The sequence below is a fragment of the Pleurodeles waltl genome, chromosome 11, assembly GCF_031143425.1.
Source record: "Pleurodeles waltl isolate 20211129_DDA chromosome 11, aPleWal1.hap1.20221129, whole genome shotgun sequence".
NCBI lineage: Eukaryota > Metazoa > Chordata > Amphibia > Caudata > Salamandridae > Pleurodeles > Pleurodeles waltl.
Genome location: NC_090450.1, coordinates 989,886,012 through 989,907,303, shown reverse-complemented (window position 1 = coordinate 989,907,303; position 21,292 = coordinate 989,886,012). Strand labels below are relative to the sequence as shown.

The window sequence follows — 21,292 nt, the reverse complement described above, 5'->3', positions numbered from 1 at the left end:
CTCGACTTGTGGAGAACAAACACTTCAGGGAGGACTCCCCGGCGACTGCGAGACCGTGAGTAGCCAGAGTTGCCCCCCTGATCCCCCACAGCGACGCCTGCAGAGGGAATCCCGAGGATCCCTCTGACCGCGACTGCCTGTTCCTCAGATCCCGACGCCTGGAAAAGACTCTGCACCCGTAGCCCCCAGGACCTGAAGGATCCGAACTCCAGTGCAGGAGTGACCCCCAGGAGGCCCTCTCCCTTGCCCAGGTGGTGGCTACCCCGAGGAGCCCCCCCCTTGCCTGCCTGCATTGCTGAAGAGACCCCTTGGTCTCCCATTGATTTCAACTACAAACCCGACGCGTGTTTGCACACTGCACCCGGCCGCCCCTGTGCTGCTGAGGGTGTACTTTCTGTGCTAACTTGTGTCCCCCCCCCGGTGCACTACAAAACCCCCCTGGTCTGCCCTCCGAAGACGCGGGTACTTACCTGCTGGCAGACTGGAACCAGGGCACCCCCTTCTCCATTGAAGCCTATGCGTTTTGGGCACCACTTTGAACTCTGCACCTGACCGGCCCTGAGCTGCTGGTGTGGTAACTTTGGGGTTGCTCTGAACCCCCAACGGTGGGCTACCTTGGACCCAAACTTGAACCCCGTAGGTGGTTTACTTACCTGCAAAAACTAACTAACTCTTACTCCCCCTAGGAACTGTGAAAATTGCACAAAGTGTCTAGTTTTAAAATAGCTATATGTGATTTATATGAAAACTGTGTATGCTATTTTGATTATTTAAAGTTCCTAAAGTACCTACCTGCAATACCTTTCATTTGAAGTATTGCATGTAAAATTTGAACCTGTGGTTCTTAAAATAAACTAAGAAAATATATTTTTCTATACAAAAACCTATTGGCCTGGATTTGTCTCTGAGTGTGTGTTCCTCATTTATTGCTTGTGTATGTACAACAAATGCTTAACACTACTCCTTTGATAAGCCTACTGCTCGACCACACTACCACAAAATAGAGCATTAGAATTATCTCTTTTTGCCACTATCTTACCTCTAAGGGGAACCTTTGGACTCTGTGCATGCTATTTCTTACTTTGAAATATTACATACAGAGCCAACTTCCTACAATGGTCTGCCCTAAATCCTGACTATTCATTTTCCAGATACTGTTTTCTTCAATAAATTATGTTAGCTGTTTACTGACTATCATTTTCTGCAAACTTAAATAGAAGGAGTGAAATCAGTCTGTAATTGTTTAAAACAGAAACACCCAGAGGCTTTTTTTAAAAGCAGGATCATTAGTGCTTTCTTCCAATAAGAGGGAACTACAGAACTGGTAAAGCACCTGTTTATTAATGAAGAAAGCAGACGGGCGATAGTTTTGATTATAACGCAACTGCTCTCATTCGCCTACAGAAAAATTCTACTGAGAATTGTCTGCCTTCGTGTTGAATAACTTATTGCGGAAAGCACTTTACTCGTAACTATGCAATTCTCAGTTATAATGGAAAAAATCCGACAACGGCAGCTTTTTGTGTTCTCTAGAACGTAGATGATTATTTTCTGACCTTACAAATGTGAGGTAGCTAATGGCAAAATTGTCGAGAGTGTGGTGCATTAGAATCTGATTGGTGATGTGGAAACCTTATCAAACATTCTTCATTTGTGTCCCCTTTTTTGTGAAGAGTTTAAGTGCAAGTTTGGACAGTTCAGTTTTGACAAGGTCCTCAACAACTTAAATTGATTTATCTCTCGAGTTAAGGCTGAGAGAGCTCCACAGCCTTGAGCTCTCATGGATCTGCCTTCATGTTGTAACCCTTTGAAGGTGGATTGAATGTTTATGTGAACACTCACTGTGCCTAAGGTCCATACCGGTGCATATTTGAGGGCTGAGGGGGGCAGTGTTGGCAAGTAATTCGGGCCTTTCCAACAATTCAGTGTGTCAACAATGCAGAGAATCAATTAAATCATGAACTGAGGATTTAATAGATTATTATTCAGAGGAGTGCAGAATATTCCATACAACTCTACGTATGAAGCATTTTCTTTTCTAGGAAAAGAGAGACATATGGAGTGCACCTGCTCACACAAATTAGCAAAAGTATACTAATTTCTTGCATTTAATAATCAATTGATATAGTTGAAATAAATGAATCAATCAATTAATAATATAAACTGAAAGAATAACTTAATATCTTGGTAGCATAGGTCTTTGGAAAGAGGGTGGAGGGGTGGTGGGGAGATAGTGAGAAAAGTAGGAGAAGCTCCATCCCAAATCTGGGGTTGGAGTTAAGGGTGCAACTAAATTCTGTGGGAATGCTGGGGTGTGTTACTATGTACAAGCACTACATTATTAGGGAACTATAAAAATATTGTGTTCACACATATAAGGGGTACTCAACTATGTGGGCTTGGAGGCAAGAATTAGCATGCAGAGAAAAATACCTAAATATACAGCAGTGTGCCAACAGTAACACTCAATAAAGCAGGAGTTTAGCTCTTTCATTTCCAGATATTATCCCTCATAATATTACAGCTGTGTGGATTACCACTACAGAAATTCAATATGTCACGCTCAGGACTAAACAGCACCAGATTTCTTGCTTGGAAACTGTTCTGTTGGGAAACCAAAGCTCCTCAGAGGAGCTGGGTTTACAGCACTGGGAGAGGTGGATTTATTACCAAACAGTTCTGGCTTCATATGTTGTTTTTCCCTTTTTAGTTTCGATTTTCTTATAGTGCCTACATATCAATTTAAAAGCAATACTTGGGGTACTATAGATAAGGATTGCATTAGCTTCAGTCACAGTACTAGATACTTAACCTGTCTACCATAGCAGGCCTCAAACACCAGAGCCAGCACAAGCTCCATGGCTAAGGAGAATTATACAAACTTTAATTCAATACACGTACAGACCAACACTATGAATGCCTAATCACATTATAAGTCCTACCCCATGCCAGTACCAATCCTTGAAGAGTCCCTTCTGCAAAAGGCTAATTTTGAGCAGAGACTGGGCTGCACAATACCGTAAGCATAAGTGCAGCTGCATACACACGTGTTCACATGGAAGCAGCCCAGAGGTTCTTACCTTAGCTGGCAGTCAGGCCCTAGTTGAAAAGGCGGACACTGACAATAGGCAATCCAAGTATAATTACTGTAAATTGACTGCGAGTGAGACTCAGGTCATGAGACCTGCTCACAGTAAAAGTCCAAAACTCAGGCAGTCACAAGTGAAAAATCCAGAGGGACTGCATGGGCGGAACCCACTTTGCAACAATACTCACTGAAAAGGTTTTGTTGTCACTGGAGGAGCAGGGACAATGGCATTCTGCTTGCAGCCCATAGTCGACCTCCTGCACATGACTGAGCAAAACCACTGCTTCAGCACTTGGGTCTGATGTGGCAACATCTACTGGCGATATGAGTGCCTTCTAAAGAAACTCATTTTGTGGCACTGCTCGACAAAGGACTTCGCAGGCAATGAAAAACTAATAGCTTGCTGTAGCTCTGCTTACATTTTCAAATGATATGCCAGCCCGGTCTCCGAAGAACATTTTTTAAAGGCATGCCTGTAAGATGTGCTTCAAAACCGTGCAAAGTCAGTGGCTTGTATACAGGTGAACTTGAACCTCACCCGAGGCAAGAAGAATTAAAACATCTTCCGGTCTTACTGCCCAAAGTGAAAGTCTTTGTTCCTTTCGCACCAAGATGCGCCAACTCATCAAGTTACGCTTGGTTTTGGATGAGGAAGTCTGCACCACCAAGCTTTTCCGTTGTGTGAGGAGTGCTGGCGAAACTGGACCCTGCAGCAGCAAAGTTATGCTTCTTCGTTGCCTCTTTAAGAACAACAGGTGATAAAGGCTTCTCCCTATGGACATCAGATCCTCACTAATGCAGCAAAATATAAAAATTCATCAGAGGCTACAGGAAGGGAAATGAAACATTTGGGGTAGTGGAAACCACCAACTACTGCAGCACAAGTGCTGTAGTGGGCAGCCACTCCTCCATCTTAGGCTCATCCTCATAGTCTCTTGTAATAGGGTTAAGGAATGATACCCCTTAGAAACCAACAACACTGATATGGCTGAACCACTAAAAGGAATCTTTATGTGGCACAATTGTTATCTCCGAATTAGCAAAATTATTATTTTTAGCACTGTTTTTAGGTCTAGATTGACACCACAGCTGTGTTCAGACCTTAAAAGTGCTTTCAAGAGTATAACATAGAAGAGCTTAGCTCCGCCCTCAAGTTGGTGGACTGGAGTACAAAGTGTGTTGGGCAGAAATTGTGTGCTTCCACAGAAAAAGTGCTTCCCCTCCAGGCAGCCTTGATTATTTTAGCAGATATAAAGTATCAAGCTTACAATGGGATTGAGTTTGAACATTCGGGTGTATGTATGAATGACGACTGCACTTGAACAGGCTTGTGTTGCTAAGGTGTAACATCAATGGTAAATGATACAGGCCTCATTGTTTCATTGGGAAATGTCATGCCAGATTCCATAGGTTTGACCTGTTTATTATGAAATGTTATGACAAAGCCAGTAGGCTTAGTCTACTTATTGTGAAAAGAATATGCTAAAAGTCATTAGGCATTTAAAGGTAGATTGTTATCACTCTGTGTTTAAGTCTTAACAAAGGTATTTAGTTAGATGGAATCTCACAGATCATTGAAAAAGGAAAGGGTTTTGTTGGGGGTTAACCCCTCTAAAAACAGAAGACTTGCACAGTGAGAATCCTTGTTAAGCACTCTCACGAGAGACACAGTTTAGTTTTGCCAACATTAATTTTGCATACATTTGTAATTTTATGACTGTGTACTTGATGGTTGGTGTAGGAAGTTGGCTCTGTATGTGCTATTTCAAAGTAAGGAATAGCATGCACAGAGTCCAAGGGTTCCCCTTAGAGGTAAAATAGTGGTAAAAAGAGATAATACTAATGCTCTATTTTGTGGTAGTGTGGTCGAGCAGTAGGCTTATCCAAGGAGTAGTGTTAAGCATTTGTTGTACATACACATAGACAATAAATGAGGTACACACACTCAGAGACAAATCCAGCCAATAGGTTTTGTTATAGAAAAATATCTTTTCTTAGTTTATTTTAAGAACCACAGGTTCAAATTTAACATGTAATATCTTGTTTGAAAGGTATTGCAGGTAAGTACATTAGGAACTTTGAATCATTTCAATTGCATGTATACTTTTCAAGTTATTCACAAATAGCTATTTCAAAAGTGGACACTTAGTGCAATTTTCACAGTTCCTGGGGGAGGTAAGTTTTTGTTAGTTTTACCAGGTAAGTAAGACACTTACAGGGTTCAGTTCTTGGTCCAAGGTAGCCCACCGTTGGGGGTTCAGAGCAACCCCAAAGTTACCACACCAGCAGCTCAGGGCCGGTCAGGTGCAGAGTTCAAAGTGGTGCCCAAAACGCATAGGCTTCAATGGAGAGAGGGGGGTGCCCCGGTTCCAGTCTGCCAGCAGGTAAGTACCCGCGTCTTCGGAGGGCAGACCAGGGGGGTTTTGTAGGGCACCGGGGGGGACACAAGCCCACACAGAAATTTCACCCTCAGCGGCGCGGGGGCGGCCGGGTGCAGTGTTAGAACAAGCGTCGGGTTTGCAATGTAAGTCAATGAGAGATCAAGGGATCTCTTCAGCGCTGCAGGCAGGCAAGGGGGGGCTTCCTCGGGGAAACCTCCACTTGGGCAAGGGAGAGGGACTCCTGGGGGTCACTTCTGCAGTGAAAGTCCGGTCCTTCAGGTCCTGGGGGCTGCGGGTGCAGGGTCTTTTCCAGGCGTCGGGACTTAGGTTTCAGAGAGTCGCGGTCAGGGGAAGCCTCGGGATTCCCTCTGCAGGCGGCGCTGTGGGGGCTCAGGGGGGACAGGTTTTGGTACTCACAGTCGTAGAGTAGTCCGGGGGTCCTCCCTGAGGTGTTGGTTCTCCACCAGCCGAGTCGGGGTCGCCGGGTGCAGTGTTGCAAGTCTCACGCTTCTTGCGGGGAGATTGCAGGGTTCTTTAAAGCTGCTCCTTTGGAAAAAGTTGCAGTCTTTTTGGAGCAGGTCCGCTGTCCTCGGGAGTTTCTTGTCGTCGTCGAAGCAGGGCAGTCCTCAGAGGATTCAGAGGTCGCTGGTCCCTTTGGAAGGCGTCGCTGGAGCAGAGTTCTTTGGAAGGCAGGAGACAGGCCGGTGAGTTTCTGGAGCCAAGGCAGTTGTTGTCTTCTGGTCTTCCTCTGCAGGGGTTTTCAGCTAGGCAGTCCTTCTTCTTGTTGTTGCAGGAATCTACTTTTCTAGGTTCAGGGAGAGCCCTTAAATACTAAATTTAAGGGCGTGTTTAGGTCTGGGGGGTTAGTAGCCAATGGCTACTAGCCCTGAGGGTGGGTACACCCTCTTTGTGCCTCCTCCCAAGGGGAGGGGGTCACATCCCTAATCCTATTGGGGGAATCCTCCATCTGCAAGATGGAGGATTTCTAAAAGTTAGAGTCACCTCAGCTCAGGACACCTTAGGGGCTGTCCTGACTGGCCAGTGACTCCTCCTTGTTGCTTTCTTTGTTGCCTCCAGCCTTGCCGCCAAAAGTGGGGGCCGTGGCCGGAGGGGGCGGGCAACTCCACTAAGCTGGAGTGCCCTGCTGGGCTGTGACAAAGGGGTGAGCCTTTGAGGCTCACCGCCAGGTGTTACAGCTCCTGCCTGGGGGAGGTGTTAGCATCTCCACCCAGTGCAGGCTTTGTTACTGGCCTCAGAGTGACAAAGGCACTCTCCCCATGGGGCCAGCAACATGTCTCTAGTGTGGCAGGCTGCTGGAACCAGTCAGCCTACACAGATAGTTGGTTAAGTTTCAGGGGGCACCTCTAAGGTGCCCTCTGTGGTGTATTTTACAATAAAATGCACACTGGCATCAGTGTGCATTTATTGTGCTGAGAAGTTTGATACCAAACTTCCCAGTTTTCAGTGTAGCCATTATGGTGCTGTGGAGTTCGTGTAAAACAGACTCCCAGACCATATACTCTTATGGCTACCCTGCACTTACAATGTCTAAGGTTTTGCTTAGACACTGTAGGGGTACAGTGCTCATGCACTGGTACCCTCACCTATGGTATAGTGCACCCTGCCTTGGGGCTGTAAGGCCTGCTAGAGGGGTGTCTTACCTATACTGCATAGGCAGTGAGAGGCTGGCATGGCACCCTGAGGGGAGTGCCATGTCGACTTGCTCATTTTGTTCTCACTAGCACACACAGGCTTGTAAGCAGTGTGTCTGTGCTGAGTGAGGGGTCTCTAGGGTGGCATAATACATGCTGCAGCCCTTAGAGACCTTCCCTGGCATCAGGGCCCTTGGTACCAGAGGTACCAGTTACAAGGGACTTATCTGGATGCCAGGGTGTGCCAATTGTGGAAACAATGGTACATTTTAGGTGAAAGAACACTGGTGCTGGGGCCTGGTTAGCAGGGTCCCAGCACACTTCTCAGTCAAGTCAGCATCAGTATCAGGCAAAAAGTGGGGGGTAACTGCAACAGGGAGCCATTTCTTTACAGTTGGCTTGTGGGAAAGCTTATGCTCAGTATCGTAGGCCTGAGTTGGTTATGGTGGCAGGTCAAACACTTGTAGGCTTTTGGTGTGCAGGGAAAGTCATGCCAAATGCCATAGGTCTGGTCTCTTTATTATGAAAATGTAGGACAAGGGCAGTAGGCCTGGCTTATTTACTGTGAACAGCAGTTGTTAATAAGTCAATCGATCACCACACTATGTTACAGGCTATACATAGGTATTTGGTTATATGGAATCTCACAGATTACAGTAGGAGGGAAGCAGTTGGTGTTGGTTACCCACTCTGACAAAACGTGGGAGTAGATTTTCACTGTGATGATTCTTGATAGGCCTAACAAGACGGGTTGTATATTGTTTTGCCAACTGTAATTCTGTTCTTGTAATTTTAGAACCATGTACATGATGGCTGCCAGCTTATGCTGTGTTGGTTACAGTGTCAAGCCAATGGTGAAGGCTGCAGGCCTGTTTGTTCCACTGGGAACATTAATGTCGGATTTCTTAGGAATGATCTGTTTATAATATTATGACAGAGAAATTAGGCCTGATTTAGGACCTGATTATGACCTTGGCGGATGGGATACTCAGTCACAAACGTGACGGATATCCCGCCCGTCATTTTACAAGTTCCATAGGACATAATGGAACTTGCAATACAGAGGGCGGGATATCCGTCAAGTTTGTGACGGAGTATCCCATCCGTCAAGGTTGTAATCAGGCCCTTAGTGTTTAAAGCATTAGATAATTACACAAAATGCAAATTCATTATTTTGCACTACATTTTAGCATGAAATGCATCATCACATTAAGTATAAAATGAGAGGATTGGACAAATTACGCACACAAAAAATATCATTGCACCAAAAAAAAAAAAAAAAAGTTCATAACTATTGCAAACATCACTTGCTTGCATTCTGGTTGTTTGTGTTGTACCCATACTACAATTTTGCCACAAACTGCAGCAATAATTAAGCAACGTGGCATACCAGTATAACTGTGGCGAATAGTTGGGTATCAAGCATAATCTTGAAATTACACATTATAACTGCAGAATTTAAATTTCACCTGGACTTAGTATTTTGTTGCATGTAATAAATAAGCACTCAAACAAACCATTGGTATAGAAGATTTGTACTATGATAATCTTTATTAAGATCCATTAATAGAGATTTCATATTGTTTTCACAAATGTATGTGTACATATTTCGAGTGTACTTATAGTATACGTGATGGAAGCTTTTTGGGAAAGCTTATGGCCAACACAGTAGGTCTGAGTTGGTTAATATGACAAGCCAGTGATAAAGGTTAAAGGCATGATTGTTTACAACAAAAAGTTACAACAAAGGCAGTAGGCCGGACATTTATGATTGTGAAAACAATAAGTTAACGTTAATAGGTATTTAAGGTTGGATTGCTATTACTCCGTATTATAGCCTACAGAAAGGAATATTTTTTACATGAACATTTCAAAGATTACATATGTAGAGAAGGATTTTGGTTTTGTTAACACCCCATGGCAAACCCTAGAGGGCCAAAGATTTCCACTGTAACAATTTCTGCTAGAATCTCTTCAAAAGGCCTGACAGGCCTAGCTGTCAGAATCTTGCAATAAAATAAATCATTAAATAATACATACATCCATAAAGATGTAACATATATCCATATAGATACAAAGAAGGCCTTTGGGTCACTCTTCTCCTGCTATTGGTCTGTCTGTCATACGCACTGGGCTTCCATCCATGACAGCATGCTGCATGGGGGGGTAAACGTTCAGTCCACATCAGTCACTGTCTCTCTTGCCCTCTGAAGGATGACAGTGTGATTATCTGTGCACATCCACCTGAAAATGTGTGTGCTTCAGTGTCAGGGCTACTTGGCCAGTCCTTTAGTTTTCTCTTTTCTCTTTTTATAGTAGCCATTTCATTTATTCCCTAATACTTTTTTATTTCAATGTTTTTTAAGAGGTTACTACCTAACAGGTCTCTTGGTTGCCCTTATTACATCTGCAGTGTGCTGCATCCCAAGTGACCATTTCCTCTAAACCAAACGACCATTACAGAAAGCTGTGGTCCATACTGTATCATTCCTTTACCATTCCAATATTGCCAACTCATAGTTTTTGAACGTGGCAGCCATGCTGGAACTTTAAGACAAAAGACTATGTACAATACTTCTTCAAGACAGACACTAAATATTATGTTTAGTTGTTGCAAACATAGGTCTGCCGTGTTTGGGCAGCAGCATGTTTTCTTTTTTCTACTTACATTATTTCAACTTATCTTGCATATGTGGGGTGGTGGTTTTTTTTTATATTGCGGCTGTGTCACAGGGTGAATGAAAGAATGAGTCCGTGGATGGATGAATGGGTGCACAAGCGCAAAGTTGAGTGCCTGTAAGATGATTTATTTAGAGTCTAAACCTGTCAATGACACAAAAGGCACTCTCATTCATAAGACAGACGTATTGGCATTGCCAATGATTGCTATAAATATTATAGATTAAATCAGTGAATATCAAGAAAGGCAGAGTGTGGCACCATTCAGAAGGGAGGGGGCGCTGCTGCTTCCAGCAATATGTCATCTACCAAAGGAATGACAGAGGAAAGCTGTTTCAAGGGGCAATATCTGTGAGCATAGATAATCACAATCTCAGCTTTGTGAAGAGTTGACTGAAGGAGAAGGAAAATGTGGCGTACAAATTGAGGAATAGCACGCACTGAAATTATCTCAGCTGAAAATTTAGTTTTTAGGTTGTTGGGGATTGGATTCTCCGGTGACACTCAGACCTAACAGTGGGACGAAGATAAAGAGTTTATTAAAAAATAGCTAAATGAAGACTTTACAAAGGGCAGGCGCTGGCTATACGTGCGCACAAACACACACACATTTATGCTTTGTGGTTAGTGACTCCGAATGGCATAGTTCTATTCACCAAGCTGGGCACATCTTTGCTGGATAGCCAATAATAATATGGAATCTCTCTTTGCTTTGGCTCCATCTGGTGAAAGGCGTCACATGCGTTTAGGTTGCACTTAAAACCAAGACAGTGTCTTTGTAATTTGGAGTCTGTTACGGATATCTATTCTTTGTACAAAGTTTTAGAAAGGAACACGGTTTCACAGTCAAAAACTAAATAAATAAATCTCACTGACAAAGTTATCTAGTGGAATCTTGAGAGTTCTTACCCAAACACCTGTGTCGAATGCAAAAAAGATGATGCCTTTGTTGGAAACCATGTACTCCAATCTATATAACTGCAGCAGAATGTCTGCGCTGATGAAATCCTGAATGGAAGGACTGGAAAATGTCTAGATCAAATCTGACATCTGGGGGTAGCTCTGAAGGTGAGGAATTGCTGGGAAACAGCACCGATTAGAATAAATATTATACCTTACGCCTCCTCCGGTTCGTCTACATTCTACTACAGATGGGAATCACACCCTCACCCATGCTTTGTAGATGAAAATAATAAAGACTAAATGCTGAACTCAACTCACGCAGCTCGTTTCCAGAGCATGATCAGCTTGTCGTCGCCACCAGAGGCCAAATAGACTCCGCTGTTCGACCACCGTACACAGTTAACACAGGCTGGAATGAAAACACAGAAGCAAGGTTGGTCCTGGTGTGAATGAACAAGACTCAAAGCAACACTTCCGGGAAGAAGGAAGCAGTAAATACACCATGTATACATTTCTAAACTAAGACTGGGCTGCCCATGTCAGAATTTGGAATGTTATTTGCACAATGATCTCTCCAGCGAGTGCCAACTACCAAGCTACCTTCCTGGTGAGAGACAGAAAGAAGAGACTTGCTTTTCTATGGGATTTTTTGAACCACAGAAAAGCCAGGTTAATGGATAGTTGCCGCTTTATGACAAGGCACGCTGTTTTAGGCTTGATCAGTATCAACAACAAATAATGAGAGCCACCGTGACATCTACACACAAGAACAAGCTAGCTAGCGGTTGACACAGAGGTTTTAAGCTGCTGCAAGAGGAGCTCCGGAGAACTAGAAAAAAAAACACATTGTACAGCTTTGCAAGCTGTTCTGCACGTCATTTACACTGTGAACTAGTGACACATGGTCCCCTTCCAAACAACCTTTGTGGTTTTTTTTTTACATTAGCTTACCAAGTGGAATATGATAACAAGGATTAACAGAAAGAGTCAAAAGTGAAACCTAAGTATGGGGACTCGGGAGGCGAGCAAAGGCTTACGTTTTCAACAGACTGGCATTCCTTACCAAGATCTTTCTTACAAAGAAACATGCTCCATTAGCACTGAGTACAGAGTGGATCTTACAAGCACAAAAGTATTAGTCATGACTTTGCAATGAGCGATACCAGGTAAAGACTCCATCTTGCCATTTTTGTCCCGTCCTTCTGTGCACAAAGCAGGCTTCTCCCTTTCACTTGGAGTAGTGCCAGAGGAGATCATTTTATCAAAGGGCTCTTTGGGAAAACGAGGGAGCAAGATCTCTTTCAAACGAAACAGAAGTGGTGGGGGGAGGGCCAAGATATGAAACTGACACTAACAGAAGGTTTGAGGCGGGAAGACAGGGGTCACTTAATTTCTACATCGTACAGCCCCATACAAAGGTGATTCACAGCGCTTTGGAGATTGGAACACAGGGATGGTTTGCAAATGGGAATGCAATTTGTAATGTGACCAGTGTACCAACAGGTACACTCACAAACGTTCCTTTCACAGGGTTCACAAAAAGACCTGCCTAATGAATATTAATTAAGCAGGTCATAATGTGCGACCACTAAGCCCAACCAATTTGATTTCTAACGAGGAAGATGGCCTCGATAATATTATCCCCGGTGTCTCATAAATGCTTTGCAACCACAAACTATTGATAGATCCCTTTCCAAATTGCAGCTAGGTGAGGGATACCCATTTCACATTCCCCTCCTATCTGAGATTTTGTTAGGGCCTTTAACATGACTGGCAGACTTTTACAACTCCTAAAGGTGCTTTTGTAAACCGTAAAAAGATATTTTGCAAATCACAATCCTTGCACCAACAATATACAATTGTATATCTCTTCAATAGAATACTACAATATTTTTTCAGGATTGAAAGGCATGTAAAGAAAAAAGCAAGGCATCATTTGAAATATATACTGTAAATGATTGATTAATAAAATACTATCTGTCTCCTGAGAATGAACCAGTGATTGGTAATTCCTGACCGGTCTATTCAGCTTACAATAAATATTAACACAGACTTGACCTGGCAGTGTACTTATATAGCTACCACTGCGGAGTCGTGTTGCTTCCCTGGTGAAGCAGAGGCATAGAGAAATCACTCCTTGCTCTAGTAGGATAGGTTTAATAAAAGTGGGTTAACAACATGATGGGGTGTCTGTTGAAACCAATAGTCTAGCTGCCCTGCAGACTTGCACCCAGCTTCTTGGGAACTAGAGGTGTATCAACAAAGCTGAGGGCACCTACCTAAGTGGTTGTCCATCTGACAAAGCATCTTGGGAACACTTTCATTCTTTTCATCATCTTCTTTGAGGATCGGTGGCATGTTCCAGATGACAACCTTTCCAGAATCTTGTCCTGTGTAATGGAAAATGTATATATAAAACCAACCTCTTTCATTTTTGATGTCTGATTCTTCTTAACATGAGAAATACACATACTAACCCTTGCATTCAATATCAATCGAGGAATAATCTCAACCCTCTGGATGATGAGTGAAACCCACTTGTCCCACAGGCTTGCTACCCTCTGTTCCCAGTCTGGTTTCTTGCTCCAATTTGAACTCGCTCTGAAACTGCCCCCACGTGACAGCCACGATGCACGCTGGGCACGTCATATGCTACATTAATTGGACTTACTAGCTGAAAACTGGCCCAACTCCAACTCAATCGGGGTGCTGCTGAGCAGCTTATTCACCCGCCACCCAAAGCACTCCCTGTCACAGAAGCGATTGAGGCTCTTTCTAAACGTTAAGAATGCCCAAGGTACCCTCAGTAGTAATCCTACCTTCAACTGTCCAAATTAGTCCTTCACACTTCAGTCTTCTCAGTACAGAGGAACTGCAGCAAATGGGAAAGCCATCACCACTAATGGACAAAGAAGGTGTCCAAATCTCTATATTACCATTTCATCCTCCCACTGTCAATAGACTCGGTGAACCTCTGTCCAACCTGCTCACAAAGTATTTCACTTTTGCAGACATCATTGACTAACCGTCGGAGACATAAGTGTCATTGCAACGGGTGACTCTCAGTTCAACCTATTCGCCAACCATTTCACTCTCCCACTCAAACCACTGTCTGGCTTGTTGCATTCACTAATCATCTGAACAAACCCTAGTCCTTAGACCGGGTGATCCTCTGTTCAACCAATTCACTAAGCATTTCACCCACCCACCCACAAATTGCTGCAGTGGGACTCTTTACACCTCCATCACCCACAGAAGTTCCACTGAGCTTCAGTTACTTAAATCCTACATCCAACACACCTTCTAACACTTTGTTCCTTCACCATATCCAGATCTCCTGTTGCATTTTTCCTGTATCAGGCTTATACAGTCACTTTCCTATTCTCAAATAAAGACTCCTTGATCTAATTACATTCTGTTCCTCAATACTGAAGACATGCCATGCTCTCATTTTACCGCTAGTAACTAACCCCATCACATCAATAGTTCAGTCGTCAACATCCAAGAACCACGAGTCGCCTTAATTCTTGCCTCAGTCTTCCCTGAGCAAGAAGCACTGATGTCTCATTCTCAGAATTAGTGATTGCCTGGAGACCGCTCTCCATTAGGATACCTGTCTGAATCTGCTGACTTTTAAATTATTTTTTTAACACAGAGTAGGCCACAAAATGTAACTTTAATTAAGTTAACTTTTGATAGTTGCTTTTCTTTAAACAGAGGAAATTTACAAAAGAGATGACAACATACGATATAAACAAAGCAACGGTACTCCCAAAACATTACTGGAAGCGGACATGCAATAAGCATTCTTTAATGAAGCTACCATGTTCACAAACCTTCTTTAACAAAAGTAATTGATCTTCCACAAATATTCTTAAGCAGTAGTAATCCACTCAAAATATTCTGTAATGCAATGTGATACTCTGGTGGTGGAGTGCTGCTTCTTTTTTAAGACCATTACAATACATCTGGTCGCTCTTGCAAATATTTAATTAGAAATTATGATAGTAAATGTCTCCCTCTTTCTCAATGCAACCACCCTAAAAGTGGGCATTCATCGGTTTATGCGGTTCTGACACCTTGACATCTAGTACACTGAACGCTGGGCACAAGGTCCCTTTTTTCAAAACCTATCTCACATTCTTGGGGACTGCAATGCTTGCTTCAGCAATGAAAAAAGTAAGGGGATTTGTAGTATGATACAGTATACAGCAAGCAATCATTTTGTACACTCTGTTAGATTGAGGGAACAAAGTTTAGGTTCTGGCTGTTCACACGTACACTGCCACTAGTGCAAACCTAGAATTGACAAGTGATAGGACCAGAAAGCCTGTCAAAAAGCAGATGGCCACAAATCTAAACGGTATTTAGAAACTGGATAGAAAGCTGTAAAAGGCTTCTATTAAGTCTTCACCCGAGGAGATTGAAGCTGTCCTCTCGTGAAAGCAGAAAACCTACAAGTATGGTCTCTGTCCTGCTAACGTAGTCTATAACCATGCCTTTGTAAATGAACCAAAATTCATTACAAAATTGGTGTCTACTCTGCACTCAACTGTGAATTAGACACAGAATTAGGTTAGAAAATGTCCACACTTTTTGCGATAAACAGGCTGTGCATGGTGACCTACAGGCTATCTCTTGAGACACCTGTGACAAATATTCATTTAAATTTGGCCTAGTTTCAGAAAATGGTCGGTCTGCAGTGATCAACTCTTTGATAGTGACTGAAGGCCAGGACGACCTTAGGTGCTGTCGTAGTTCTATCATGACTGTGAAGTCTTCCTTTGAATCAGTGACTACTTTATACACTGATGAAGGCTTGGATCATTTTCAGGTTCCACCCATCCCATTCTCTGCAATGTTTCTGCAGAAGGTGGCTGCGATCAAATTGGAGGATTTTTCTCCAGGCACATCAGATTCTACGGGGTTGGCTGTTAGCCTCTTGCAGGAAGCTGGCTCATTAAATGATATATCAAAATGAGATGCATAGTTTTAGGGAAAGAGATCTGCTACTGTGGACCTGGTTAGCAGGAACCCAGTGCATTTTCAGTTAAAATTGCACTGCATGCCAGGCAAAGAGTGGGGGGTGACCATGCCAAAAAGGGGCACTTTCCTACACCTCTGAAACAGGCTGAGTGACTTGGACAGCTATGATCGACATGCAAAACAATATTTTAGATCGGATCTGTTGAATGGCGTGATTGCACCCTCTGGTCTTGTCACGTATTTGGATGGCCTTTCACATCTTAGCCCAGTCAGTACAACTAGCCAGAAAACAGGAAGAGCTCGCCAGTGCTGGAATCTGCAAATGACTGGGTTACACTCTTGCTAACCAATAATCATGGCACTTAGGTGCTCTGAATATCTGATTTGCCTCCAGTCACACATTGTACAGCAAAGAGGACTCATCGTTCTACCCCTTCACTAGCTGCTAAATGTGTATGTGCAGGCTAAGTCAAAATAATGTTCTCAATGAAGCGTGCAATATCACGTACGGTGATGACCATCCTTATTGATAACTTTGCAGCTTGTATTACTCAGTTTGTAAAATCTACATTGTTGCCCAGTTACAGATGAGGACAAAGTGGCCAACCCTTAATGACCCCAAGAGAGAGTTTGTCTTCTACAAATCAGAATATCATGGCAACTTGTCAAAAGGTCTAAAGGTAAAATCCATGTGGGGCTATATAAGGACACCACAGCAACAATGGAGTGGAGGATCATCCTCCTAGTATTATGTTTTGATATTGTAAATAAAATAAATAAAGCACACAACTATCCCTCAATCTTCTTAGCAATTGTGAAACCAAAAACAATACCTAAGTAGAAAGAAGTATGGCAGCCTGCAACACATGGCCATATTCCATATGGTACACTGAGAAGTTTTGATTGTTTTATTGAATACAAGGTGATCTTCAATCCTTTTTATGGCAAGTGAGAAAGCTGGCTATATCTTTGTAGCCTGCACTGAGATCACTCTGCAAACCCCTTTGACTCACCTAAACTTGAGAACTGGATTATTAATTGTAGGAAGTTGGCTCTGTATATACTATTTCAAAGTAAGAAATAGTGTGCACAGAGTCCAAGGGTTCCCTTAGAGGTAAGATAGTGGCAAAAATAGATAATTCTAATGCTCTATTTTGTGGTAGTGTGGTCGAGCAGTAGGCTTATCAGAGGGTAGTGTTAAGCATTTGTTGTACACACACAGGCAATAAATGAGGAACACACACTCAAAGACTTACTCCAGGCCAATAGGTTTTTATAATGAAAAATATATTTTCTTAGTTCATTTTAAGAACCACAGGTTCAAGATTTACAAGTAATACTTCAAATGAAAGGTCTTTCACCTAGATACTCTAGGAACTTTGAATGATCACAATATCATATACAGTCTTTGTAAAAATGGCAATAAGCTATTTTCAAAGTGGACACTGCAAAAATCAACAGTTCCTGGGGGAGGTAAGTAAAGGTTAAGTTTGTAGGTAAGTAAAACACTTACAAGTCTCAAAGTTGGGGCATAGGTAGCCCACCGTTGGGGGTTCAAGGCAACCCCAAAGTTACCACAACAGCAGCTCAGGGCCGTTCAGGTGCAGAGGTCAAGGAGGTGCCCAAAACACATAGGCTTCAATGGCGAACAGGGGTGCCCCGATTCCAGTCTGCCAGCAGATAAGTACCCGTGTCCTTGGGGGGCAGACCAGGGGGGTTTTGTAGTGCACCGGGAGGGGCACAAGCAGGCACAGAAAGTACACCCTCAGCAGCCGGGTGCAGGGAGCAAACGAACGTCGGGTTTCAGATAGGAAGTAATGGGGAGACCCGGGGGTCTCTTCAACGATGCAGGCAGGCACAGGGGGGGGGCTCCCTGGGGCAGCCACCACCTGAGCTAGGCAGAGGGTCGCCTGGGGGTCGCTCCTGCACTGGAGTTCGGTTCAGGTCCTGTGGGCTGCGGGTGCCAGTGTTGGTTCCAGGCGTCGGGTCCCTTGTTACAGGCAGTCGCGGTCAGGGGGAGCCTCTGGATTTCCTCTGCAGGTGTAGCTGTGGGGGCACAGGGGGGTTGTCTCTGGTTACTCACAGGCTCGCAGTCGCCAGGGAGTCCTCCTTGAGGTTTTGGTTTTCCGCAGGTCGAGCCGGGGCGTCGGATACAGAGAGGAAAGTCTCATGCTTCCGGCGGGAAACGTGAAGTCTTTAAAGTTGCTTCTTTGTTGCAAGAAAGTTGCAGGTTGTTGAACAGGGCCGCTGTTCACTGGAGTTTCTTGGTCCTTGGTTGCAGGGCAGTCCTCTGAGGCTTCAGAGGTCGCTGGTCCCTGTTGGATGCGTCGCTGTTGCAGTTTTCTTCGAAGTTGGGAGACAGGCCGGTAGGGCTGGGGTAAAAGCAGTTGTCGTCTCCGTCTTCTCTGCAGGGCTTCAGATCAGCAGTCCTTCTTCTTGTTAAGGTTACCGAAATCTAGTTTCCTAGGTTCTATGGCGCCCCTAAATACTGAATTTGGGGGTGTGTTTAGGTCTGGGAGGGCAGTAGCCAATGGCTACTGTCCTGGAGGGTGGCTACACCCTCTTTGTGCCTCCTCCCTGTGAGGAGGGGGGGCACATCCCTAATTTTATTGGGGGAATCCTCCACTCACAAGATGGAGGATTTCTAAAAGTAAGGGTCACCTCAGCTCAGGACACCTTAGGGGCTGTCCTGACTGGTGGGTGGCTCCTCCTTGCTTTTCTAATTATCTCCTCCAGCCTTGCCGCCAAAAGTGGGGATGCCCTGTGGCGCTGTAACAAAAGGGGTGAGCCTTTGAGGCTCACCGTCAGGTGTTACAGTTCCTGCAGGGGGAGGTGAGAAGCACCTCCACCCAGTACAGGCTTTGATCCTGGCCACAGAGTGACAAAGGCACTCTCCCCATGTGGCCAGCAACATGTCTGGTGTGAGGCTGGCTGGCAGAAACTAGTCAGCCTACACTGGAAGTCGGGTATGTTTTCAGGGGGCATCTCTAAGATGCCCTCTGGGTGTATTTTACAATAAATTGCACACTGGCATCAGTGTATGTAGGAAGTTGGCTCTGTATGTGCTATTCCAAAGTAAGGAATAGCATGCACAGAGTCCAAGGGTTCCCCTTAGAGGTAAAATAGTGGTAAAAATAGATAATACTAATGCTCTATTTTGTGGTAGTGTGGTCGAGCAGTAGGCTTATCCAAGGAGTAGTGTTAAGCATTTGTTGTACATACACATAGACAATAAATGAGGTACACACACTCAGAGACAAATCCAGCCAATAGGTTTTGTTATAGAAAAATATCTTTTCTTAGTTTATTTTAAGAACCACAGGTTCAAATTTAACATGTAATATCTTGTTTGAAAGGTATTGCAGGTAAGTACATTAGGAACTTTGAATCATTTCAATTGCATGTATACTTTTCAAGTTATTCACAAATAGCTATTTCAAAAGTGGACACTTAGTGCAATTTTCACAGTTCCTGGGGGAGGTAAGTTTTTGTTAGTTTTACCAGGTAAGTAAGACACTTACAGGGTTCAGTTCTTGGTCCCAGGTAGCCCACCGTTGGGGGTTCAGAGCAACCCCAAAGTCACCACACCAGCAGCTCAGGGCCGGTCAGGTGCAGCGTTCAAAGTGGTGCCCAAAACGCATAGGCTAGAATGGAGAGAAGGGGGTGCCCCGGTTCCGGTCTGCTTGCAGGTAAGTACCCGCGTCTTCGGAGGGCAGACCAGGGGGGTTTTGTAGGGCACCGGAGGGGACACAAGCCCACACAGAAATTTCACCCTCAGCAGCGTGGGGGCGGCCGGGTGCAGTGTAGAAACAAGCGTCGGGTTTGCAATGTTAGTCTATGAGGGATCAACGGATCTCTTCAGCGCTGCAGGCAGGCAAGGGGGGGCTTCCTCGGGGAAACCTCCACTTGGGCAAGGGAGAGGGACTCCTGGGGGTCACTTCTCCAGTGAAAGTCCAGGCCCTTCAGGTCCTGGGGGCTGCGGGTGCAGGGCCTTTTCCAGGCGTCGGGACTTAGGTTTCAGAGAGTCGCGGTCAGGGGATGCCTCGGGATTCCCTCTGCAGGCGGCGCTGTGGGGGTTCAGGGGGGACAGGTTTTGGTACTCACAGTCGGAGAGTAGTCCGGGGGTCCTCCCTGAGGTGTTGGTTCTCCACCAGCCGAGTCGGGGTCGCCGGGTGCAGTGTTGCAAGTCTCACGCTTCTTGCGGGGAGTTGCAGGGTTCTTTAAAGCTGCTTCTTGAAATAAAGTTGCAGTCTTTTTGGAGCAGGTCCGCTGTCCTCTGGAGTTTCTGGTCGTCGTCGAAGCAGGGCAGTCCTCAGAGGATTCAGAGGTCGCTGGTCCCTTTGGAAGGCGTCGCTGGAGCAGAGTTCTTTGGAAGGCAGGAGACAGGCCGGTGAGTTTCTGGAGCCAAGGCAGTTGTTGTCTTCTGGTCTTCCTCTGCAGGGGTTTTCAGCTGGGCAGTCCTTCTTCTTGTTGTCGCAGGAATCTAATTTTCTAGGGTTCAGGGTAGCCCTTAAATACTAAATTTAAGGGCGTGTTTAGGTCTGGGGGGTTAGTAGCCAATGGCTACTAGCCCTGTGGGTGGGTACACCCTCTTTGTGCCTCCTCCCAAGGGGAGGGGGTCACAATCCTAACCCTATTGGGGGAATCCTCCATCTGCAAGATGGAGGATTTCTAAAAGTTAGAGTCACCTCAGCTCAGGACACCTTAGGGGCTGTCCTGACTGGCCAGTGACTCCTCCTTGTTGCTTTCTTTGTTCCCTCCAGCCTTGCCGCCAAAAGTGGGGGCCGTGGCCGGAGGGGGCGGGCAACTCCACTAAGCTGGAGTGCCCTGCTGGGCTGTGACAAAGGGGTGAGCCTTTGAGGCTCACCGCCAGGTGTCACAGCTCCTGCCTGGGGGAGGTGTTAGCATCTCCACCCAGTGCAGGCTTTGTTACTGGCCTCAGAGTGACAAAGGCACTCTCCCCATGGGGCCAGCAACATGTCTCTAGTGTGGCAGGCTGCTGGAACTAGTCAGCCTACACAGACAGTCGGGTAAGTTTCAGGGGGCACCTCTAAGGTGCCCTCTGGGGTGTATTTTGCAATAAAATGTACACTGGCATCAGTGTGCATTTATTGTGCTGAGAAGTTTGATACCAAACTTCCCAGTTTTCAGTGTAGCCATTATGGTGCTGTGGAGTTCGTGTTTGACAAACTCCCAGACCATATACTCTTATGGCTACCCTGCACTTACAATGTCTAAGGTTTTGTTTAGACACTGTAGGGGTACCATGCTCATGCACTGGTACCCTCACCTATGGTATAGTGCACCCTGCCTTAGGGCTGTAAGGCCTGCTAGAGGGGTGACTGACCTATACTTGCATAGGCAGTGAGAGGCTGGCATGGCACCCTGAGGGGAGTGCCATGTCGACTTACTCGTTTTGTTCTCACCAGCACACACAAGCTGGCAAGCAGTGTGTCTGTGCTGAGTGAGAGGTCTCTAGGGTGGCATAAGACATGCTGCAGCCCTTAGAGATCTTCCTTGGCATCAGGGCCCTTGGTACTAGAAGTACCAGTTACAAGGGAGTTATCTGGATGCCAGGGTCTGCCAATTGTGGATACAAAAGT

The 21,292-nt window shown here is 44.9% G+C and overlaps 1 protein-coding gene across 4 annotated transcripts in view; it reads right to left on the bottom strand.

Moving 5' to 3' along the window:
* The window catches only part of HIRA (histone cell cycle regulator), a 391,587-nt gene that overhangs the window by 335,501 nt on the left and 34,794 nt on the right, over positions 1 to 21,292 (bottom strand). For all 4 annotated transcript variants that reach the window (XM_069215325.1, XM_069215322.1, XM_069215324.1 and 1 more), the window contains exons 3-4: positions 12,983 to 13,093; positions 11,022 to 11,112 (exon numbers count right to left, since the gene is read on the bottom strand). In XM_069215325.1, coding sequence (XP_069071426.1) covers positions 11,022 to 11,112; positions 12,983 to 13,093 — 202 coding nt within the window. The remainder of the gene's footprint in view (positions 1 to 11,021; positions 11,113 to 12,982; positions 13,094 to 21,292) is intronic.